At 33.5% G+C, this 9,551-nt stretch overlaps 1 protein-coding gene across 1 annotated transcript; it reads right to left on the bottom strand.

Annotated features, from left to right (window-relative positions):
* Positions 1-1,493: 1,493 nt before the first annotated feature.
* Positions 1,494-8,436, bottom strand: LOC114174932 (actin-related protein 8-like). The gene is made up of 12 exons (XM_028059665.2): positions 7,989-8,436; positions 7,811-7,899; positions 7,633-7,703; positions 7,460-7,527; positions 6,930-6,991; positions 6,117-6,214; positions 4,617-4,698; positions 4,249-4,391; positions 3,105-3,250; positions 2,318-2,451; positions 2,078-2,196; positions 1,494-1,865 (listed from the first exon to the last, which is right to left on the bottom strand). Exons 1-12 carry the CDS (start codon positions 8,300-8,302, stop codon positions 1,788-1,790), a joined length of 1,404 nt encoding a protein of 467 aa, XP_027915466.1. The 5' UTR covers positions 8,303-8,436; the 3' UTR covers positions 1,494-1,787.
* Between the last annotated feature and the right edge of the window lie 1,115 nt (positions 8,437-9,551).

Raw genomic sequence — 9,551 nt, 5'->3', positions numbered from 1 at the left:
AATTCATGAAACTTTATTTTATTAAGTGGAATTTCCATCGATCCAAATGTTTCGAAGTCACATTAATTTTCGAAGTCACATCAATTTTCTTTACAAAAAGTGTAAATATATAAGCAATTTATCCTTTTTGTTAACAAAATATATCCGCACAAATAATCTTTGCGTTCCATTAAACCAAGATAAACATCTTCAAATATTTGCATAGAGACTCTATCCCCTTTATAAGAAGAGAAAGTAAATGGAACAAAAGAATATCATCAAAGTATTATTAAGGATGTGATATGAAAAACGTTTGTTTTTGTACTCACATTTTAAAAAAAATTAGAAAAAATATGATTTTTCGTAACCTTGATCCTTAAGTAACGTAAAAAAAATATAATCCTCCCTCCAACCAGTCACCCGCACCCAAATCTACACTCTCATTCCACAAACTCCTATTCTAGTCGTATAAGTGAACCTTTCAGTATTGTTCTCCTCAGCAACAAAACTAATGAAGCAGGTTGAAGCTTTTAAAAATTTACAATTTATAATCTTCGTAAAGTATGAATTGGTTCCATTATATCAGATAGAACCAATTAAAACAATTTGAAATATGTACTTTGATCAAAGACTTGGAAATAACAAAATGACATAGGTTGATACCTAAACAAAAAAAAAAAAATATATATATATATATATATATATATATATATATATATAAATTGTCTTCTTTTTATTTTACTCTAAAAATAATCATGTGACCATGTGTCACTGGACACTTGAGATAAAGTTATTTTTACAAAGTGATTGAACTCAACTCTTATTTGTTGTCATTACAAAATATAAATCCATTTGAAACTTGAAAAACAGTAAAAAAGAAACAAATATATTTTCCAAATACATAATGTCACCAATATTTTTACTTACAATGGTAACGGGACACGTAACATTCTTCTTGCCCAAATTATTGACTTGTAACATTGTTTCATTACAAAGACCATTTTCTCTGCCAACGTTTCTCAAATTCAATGTCAATTATTCAAATAAAAATAAATATTAGCAAATAATAGCGTTCAAATGCAGTATAGAAACCAGCACATAAATAACCAAGTGGGTCAACAACCAAATCAATATTCCCAAATCCCTATAGCCAACAATGTACCATCCAACCAAAAAAGCCTATTGCCCACGATGAGCTGCATTTGCAAGCTGCCCCAATTACATGCTTTCTACCTCAATAAATTTCAACCTTCTAGAATTGATAGTCAATGTCCCAAAAGAAGCTACTGGTTGAAAGGGTAATCACAAGATTGACTGAAATTTTGTAGAATGTAGTCACAAGGACGTCAACTCTCAAGTTACGACATCTTAAATCGACTAAAATATATGATGCAAGTATAGAAGACTTTGAGAGCTTTCCTCCAAGTTTCATGAAACTAAGTTCAAATCTAATATGAACAATGACCAAGTATTAAGAAAAATAAACCTCAGAATGCATTATAAATTCAGAACTATTTTGATAAATAAAACCCCCCAGCATGTGCATTGAAATTTAAACTACATTAACAATTTCTTCACACGGTGGTACAATACAACACATACCGAAAGCTGGGAAGCTTTTTTTTCCAAACTTTCTGCTATAAGGGTTTTCTATCGCCAAACATATGTATACAAGTATTGTCACTAAAATACAAGTTAATTTAACAGTAAATTCAATTCTTTCGTGTTGCTGCCCCGTGTTGTAAAATAAGGAAACAGCATGTTATACAATTTACACCATTTAGAAAAGAAAATCTAGATTCAAGTAATCACCAAATGCGGTTAAGTTTAGACTTCTGACGGAATTGCTTTTTTGTGGTACACCATGGACCAGGAAAGCTGCTCAACTGTACATCAGAGAAAACAATTACCCTCAGAGAAACGTACTCGTGTGTAACCGACAATCAAGTTGGCACAAGATTATTAAGAAAAAAAATCAATTTATCCGAAAGTCAATGCAGTTTTATAGATGGTTTCAATACTTAGTAATTGACATAAAGTTGGCATCCTCTGCAGCAGACAAAAATTGAACATTAATCAGACTAAGTGGATAACTCACACTGCCAATAATCGTTCCACCAAACCATGCAGTATCCACGCCGAAGGGAGGAGGTATGACTTTAATTCCATTGGATATATAAGGAGGAAGTGCCGAATGAAGCTCCTTTTCTAACCTTTCTGAAACGGAACAATCCCAAAAGTTTAATTAAAAATCTTAAGTTGTTCCATTTCATCATTCTGCTTTGTTGCAAAGATGTAAATGGCCCATATATATATATATATATAAAGAGAGAGAGACCTGCTAAACCAGGTAAACAGGCAGTTCCCCCTGATAAGACAACAGTCTTGTACCAATCGTTGTTAACTGCTAATTCTGCAGAATAGCAGTGATCCATACAAAGTGCGATGGCCTGATGCAAACCCATTGCTCGCCTAGACCAAGAAATAAAAAATACATCAAGATTCAATTCTGAAAAATATAAGCAACTAAAGCCCAGTGTTAGGGCTCATGTTACACGTTCACAAACTCCTAACACGTGTTGTGTATACCTCCCACTCTTTTTTAATCTCAAGTTACCTACAATTTGTAGTTGGAGTGGGCTCGTTCATTTTTCCATTTGTAAAATACACTAGTTCTTTTTATTACCAGATTGAAAAAGAAAAGTAGAATTAGGATAAGACATAAATCTCCCAATACAATAATAATTCATCAAGCCTCCATCTAAATCTAAAAAAGAGTAACACACCTTAAATCATTGAAAAAATTTAAAAGTTGGGAAAAACAAAACTAAAATGAAAAATGTCTAGTCAATTATCAAGCTAAATTGTCAGTCTATCCAACAAAATGTCATCACTCTTTTCTGATAGCAAGCTGAAATACCAAATCAAGTTTATTAGAACAAAAGATCAAGAGAAAATTGCAATTGGTAAGCACTTATTTTAATCTGTCATTCAACTACGGTGATAATAAGATGCTAATTTATTGGATCGCACCCAGTCACTGTAGATATGAGCAAAACCTCTGAACCAATAGATATAGTGGTATACTGAATCTAACCATACTGCAAAAAAGTACAAAAACTTACACCCCAGCAAGTCGTGGTTGGAATAAGATCTCCCCTGTTTGAAACCGCTCTTTTGAGAGTGTAAACAACCCTTCTACAGCTTCAAAAGATGCTTTTGTATCTTTCAATAGCTCAGCTTCATAGTCAGCAGCAACATAACATAGCTTCTGTTGCCATGCAACTAATGAAATATCAGACAACTTAATTCAGATGACTTTGAACAAAAAGAAACATGTAAGTATGGTCCCAATCACTCTCACCAAACTTAAATGGAGAACCAGAAAAAGGAAAGGAGACAAACAATATATACATACATACATATTCACATACATACATATTCACATACATACATACATATTCACATACATACATACATACATATATACATATACATATATATATATATATATATATATATAAAGAGAACACAAAGGTTTGATCAAATCTCATCATCAAATTCTGAAAAGTTCATGGAATATATCTCTTGGAGCTCCCTTTGTTGAATCCTTGTCACGAAAAAAGTCATTTGCATCACTGTATATAACTAATGATTTCATATATGATTTAGAGGAAACTGAATATCTATCTGTATTCTCTCCTTCAACGTGCATAAACTCTAGAAGGATTCGATCAAACTGAATATCATTTACACGCATGTTTCAGCGTAATTATCACTCCGTATTCTCTCATTTGACACAAACAATTGTAACTTCATTTATCTCTTTCTAAAAGTATTGAGCCTGTTTCAACCGTTTGAATTTGAAACTGCATGGTCAGCTAAATGGGATTTCTTTAGTAATAATTACACACTATTAAGGTGTGATACCTGGACTTTTGGGTCCATTCTTACTGCTGCATAGGATATGTTTTCCCTGAAGAACATATTTTCTTGCATTGAGAGGAGAGGAAAGAGAATTTGAAATTCATCTGTTCCTTCGGGTGAATTAGGATTAAAAAGGTGTGAAGTGAAAATTTAAAATCAAATTAAACTTAATGAGAACTTAGAAGAAAAAGTATTCTGACTAGATTAAAAATCATGTATTATAAAGTTAATAATCACTATTGGGGATCCACTTTTATCTTCTCAACTGCGGTGAAACATCAAATTTAAGTAAAAATCTCAAATTAAAATAACTATTTCAAGCAGCAAAGACAACAATAATACCTCTTTCAGAGTGCGGACAGTGTATAAAGATTCAAAACTTATGTTGTTCTCTTGCATTTGTTTTCTAAGAAATCCAGTAAGCTTTAGTGCTCCCAGCCCCACAACTTCCACACCCACTTTTCGCATCACTTTACCATTTAAAACTGCAAAACAATAGTGCACATGCACTCATAATGGGAAGGAGAAAAAAGATACTGTCCATGAACTCAGTTTCTTTAGACAAAGAACGACGAATGAATTAAAACAGAAAAGGTAACGTTAAGTCATAACTACCTCTGAACCCAACAAAGAAAGCAGACTAAGGCATTTCCAGGAATTTATCGTTGTGTAAATTAAGAAACATCAGAGAAATAAACTGTAGAGCATACTTGGAACAATGGATGTCACTTGAAAGCCTATATTAACAGCAATCCCAGAAGTTTGTTTTGCAGCATACAGAGCTAAAGTCCCCTGGATTTATAAAGTAGAAAAAGAAATAAATAATAATGGTGCAGATAAAATAATGCATTTGAAATAAACACCCAGACATGACTGAACAAAACGGGTAGACAGTTACATGGGAAAACATAAAAATCTACCCTTGACTAATTGCAGTTCATTTTACACTGTTAGGTTAATTGAAAACCAGTTCCTTTGCACCAAGGCTCTTAAGGTAAAATAGAACTACAACTATATTCCACTTAATCCCTCAGTTTTCCGGAATTTTCACATCTGACCTAGCAAGACATGGGAAGTATACTGCTTACCCAGTACCAGATATGGATATGAATTTCTAAAAGTCAAATATATGGACATCAATGTAAATCTAAAATTAAATTGAGAGTAAGCTAAAATTTCATATAATAGAATTCATAAAAGATAGGAACTCAATTTAGAACATAGCATAATACAATTTTCTTGTATGTTAGATCAAAGCAAAGACCCATAAACTTTTAGTGGCTTAAGAACATGACATCCTTTGTTACCATTTAATATGCACTATGCCCAGCTAAAGCATTTTTCAGGTCAGCCACTGTAAGCTGCTACCCAGTATACCAACTATGCACCACACCAAGTTGGAATTAGAAAAGGATAATACAAACCACATTATTATGATGATACCATCAACATTATGAGAAGGACAAACATCTAGAATTTAGAGTGCCATTTGGCAGATGTGTTACATCGGAATAAAACATGTTAAATGATTTGTGAGCATCTTACAAACAGAGCAGAACACAAGAGACATGAGGAATGCCGGTATATTTTGATTCCTGTTAAAAAGATATAAAGCAGGGAACTAGAGTTCAATGATCTATTTATTTTTACATTCTAAATGCCAAATATTACCTTCATGAACCTGATTCATCATTATAAGTTCAACTGACGTGACAAACACGGGTAAGCTGTCTATTATTTTCTAAAAGAGATGAAGTGCAAGGGCACTTGTTGTCTTTATTTAAAGGAAGAGAGAGAGAGAGAGAGAGATTAAAACAAATTGAAGTGATAACTAGAATACACTTATTTAGAATAGGAAAAATAGAAATTGGAACGGATTGTTCTTCATTCTTGTTAAAATAGTTGAAGATCTCATATCAATTAGAAAACAAGCCAAATTATAGAAAATAAGTGGGTGTAAATTTTACCTTACAAGTTGAATTTGAAAGGTTGGGTTAAGCTTAAAGTTCACTATCTAAAATAATATTGAAGTTTATCCTAGCATGATTTGTTGGATTTATCATATTATCTGCTATCGGCCTGTTTCGAACCACTCACAAATATTTCGTCCCACACTTATTCGATCCTCAATGTAAGGGAGTGTTTTGAAAATCTCACATTGATTAGAGATAAAGTCAAACTTAAAATCCCCTTTCTAATGAAAAAGTTACCTGATTGAGAGCACAAACAGCAGGAACATTCATGTCAAACAGGGCAGCATAGATTGCTTCTTTAAGCTGCTGTCTTGATGCCTTGGCTGATTCAGTATCTGCAAGTATGAAATGACACAGAACATTATACAGCTAGAATATCATATATGTATCAGGTAAGAGAATAAGTGACTATAATCTTCACCACATAACTAAAATAGATGGTTAAGAAAGATCAAATTCAAGCAAAACAATTTTGATCATCCATGCATGGTTATAGTCAAAATTTACTTGCCTCTCACCAAATAGTAGACACATCCTATGTGTGTAGATCTAATTAACAACTTGACCCTTCTATTTGAAAATTTTCGCATTTTGGTCCCGACCAAAAACTCTACATTTTGGCCCCCATTTGAAAAAGTATTTCAGCTCAGTCTGTACTATTTGCTTTAGTTACGATGCTGTTAGATTTTACCACAACAAAACATTAGCTAACTCAGCAAAATCTAATACCATTATTACTCCAGCAAACAACATGGACCTGTATGTAAGTATTCTTCTATAGGGATCAAAGCAACATTTTTTTTTTAATTTAACCAAGAGTGCATAAAAAACTTTATCACCACATTTGTCCTTGTGGAAGACTGAGGTTGTTCACACAAAAGTACAAACTTAATAGCTAGTTTGTATCTTTGAAAGACTAATTTGGTGACAAATATTCAAATGGCTAAAGCATTGTGGCACTAATCTTCACAAGACCAATTTAAGGCTTTACTCAATATTGATCCACATTTTAACAACAGCAGTAAAATCATAAAATTTAACTTAACTGACCATCATAGTGACAAATTGGTATAGAAACAACAGCTGGTTGAGAACTTGGTTTCACCTGCATCCTACAGAGCAAGTAACCCAACATATTATCACCAACGGAACTAAGCAAACAATCAATAAATACTACTGCATCTTCCACAACTAGATTGCTCATGTTTCATGACGAAACATCTATCTGCACACACTTGGCGTAAGCCATTGTAATTGGAGTAGGAATTGAGGGGATGGGTGAAGATGGAATTAATATAAGTAGTTTGGCGTGGGAGAAAAGAGGAGAAGTTAAAATTAATAGGACTCTTTGTACTTTTTGTCACCTTTTTCTCCTCTTATCTCTATCTCTCTCCTAGTCTCTCCTCTATTTATCTTCAACAAACCCCCTTCAAGTTCCACTTTATTTCTTATTTATTTTCATTCCACAACTCATTTCCATTGAACCGATTCTCTCTTCTCCAACAAACAGAGCATAAAGGACATATCAGAGGTAGTGAACTCTTCCACCATCAAGAAGCAAAACGCACAACAACACACACCTGTTATAGATAGTCCCGAAAAAATGTCGAAGTCTAGTGTACATGGGCGTTTCAACGTTGCCAAATTCCTGCACAAAAAAAAAAAACAAAAAAAAAGCCCTCAATCAACACACGAAACAGTTCAATTCCAAACTTTGGCCCCAAAAAGAAAATCAAGACACGAAGCACGTCACCAGAAAGGTCGCGAATCGCCCAGAAGGAGAAGAGCCTTTACTCCAACCGAATTTGCAATAGCCAGAACCCCCTGAAGACGAAGACAAAAAAAGGACTAAACACAAAAACAGAAAAAAGAGTCTCCAGAGATAACGACGAATAAACAAAAAAAAAAAAAATAAACTCGAAAAAACGAACCGTCGATGACAACGGACGGAGGGAGGCGTTCACGGAGGGCGTAAACATGCTGGAGCGAGCCACGTGGCGAGCTCGGAGCAGATAAGGTCCTGCAATTTTGAATTAGGGCAGAATCGAAGAAGCAAGTGGTGGTGGAATGGTGGAAAGTTGGAAAAGAGTGGTTAGTTAAGTAACTTACGGAAGAGGGTAGCCGGAGCTGAGAGCGGTTTCGGCGAAGAGCGCCGAGTGAGGGTGGTGTGTGTGGAGGAAGTGCACCCAGAGGTCGTTGTCGGAGACAATGGATCGCCACGACTTGCTGAGGAGGCTGAGTCTGGCGGCGTGTTTGGGGCCCAAGAGTCGCACGATTTGCATGAGTATGTCGGCGGGGAGAGTGTCGAAGGCGCCCAGAGGAGATGGCACGCGTTCCGATGATGGGTTCGGATTCGGGTTCGGATTGGAACCCGGTCGCTTCAGCGACGCGGATTCGCACAGTTTTCTCAGCAGTGTAGCCATGACGACGATAACGCGCCACGGATCTCGTTCGTAGTTGCGGGTAGAAAACTGAAAACCGTAATTTGTCGGGTCTTCTCTATTGATTTTTTTTTTTTTATGGGAGCGCTTCTTCTGCTTTACTTACACTGCTCCATGGTATTGTTGGGTTCTTTCTTATCGTAGACTAAAATCATTCTTATTATATTCGAATTTTAAAATTTGTTTTGATATTTAAAAAACTTAAAAAAAATTAAAAGATTTTATAATAAGATAATGAATTGTAAAAAAAAAAAGTTAAAAATTCATTTTTCCATCAAGATTTTTGAGGTTTGAAATTTTAATCATAAGAATTCACTGCATTTTAAATGAATTTATAAGACTTGAAATAGTTTTATGAATTTCTAATAGTTCTCTTTCAGATAGTTTGGATGAAAATAAATTAAACTATAACATTTTCTTAATCTTTAAATAACTAAATTGATTATAAACTTATGTTCTCTTAGGTATGAAGAGAATAGAGGAAAATATTAGGGAGTGGGTCATTTTATCACATATAATAAAGTATTAGTTTATCATAGGTTGGTATGAAAGACTTTCAAAGGGTCACAATGTATCTCATTATTCAATTCAATAAATTTTTGCACTATTTAGAGATTGAGTAATTTCTTGAAACTCACTTTATCTAACTATACGAATGAGGCATTTACCAAATTGTTGGTAACATGATACTTGAACTTTTAAATGATAAATATAGTATGTACTTTTATCTTAAACTAGAAGATTACGACATTGGTATTAACAATATGATATAAGTATAGATTATATAATATGAGTTGTTTCTTTAAGTTACAATAGTTGTGTGAAATTTATCAAAATATGATCCTTTCAATTTTTATTTTTTTTATCTTCATTCCAATTCCTATTTTCTTTAGAATAATTCAACGTGTTTTGTTGGTTTAGAAGGTTACCACATGTTACCAACTTAGTTTGTTTGTGCTTCCCTTTAGTTTTTTTCTTCATCTTCTACCACCATTTTATCATTTCTTCTTCTCTTCTCCATCATCCACTTTTCACTATTTGTTTTCCCTTTCTTTCTCCCATTCATCAGAGAGGCAGAGATATCAATTAAGAATTTATATCTCTTAATATTTTAATATGATTTCTTAAGAATAAGTTAGACAATCATAAATTAATTTTTTCTTCCTAATTTTAAATTATAAGATATTTTATAATTATAAATAATAATTATTATAAATATTTTTAACATTAT

This window comes from Vigna unguiculata, chromosome 3, assembly GCF_037176805.1.
Source record: "Vigna unguiculata cultivar grain cowpea cultivar isolate G323 ecotype 2 chromosome 3, ASM3717680v1, whole genome shotgun sequence".
Lineage (NCBI taxonomy): Eukaryota > Viridiplantae > Streptophyta > Magnoliopsida > Fabales > Fabaceae > Vigna > Vigna unguiculata.
The sequence above is the reverse complement of the archived record's forward strand: the minus strand, read 5'-3'. Positions and strand labels throughout refer to the sequence as shown.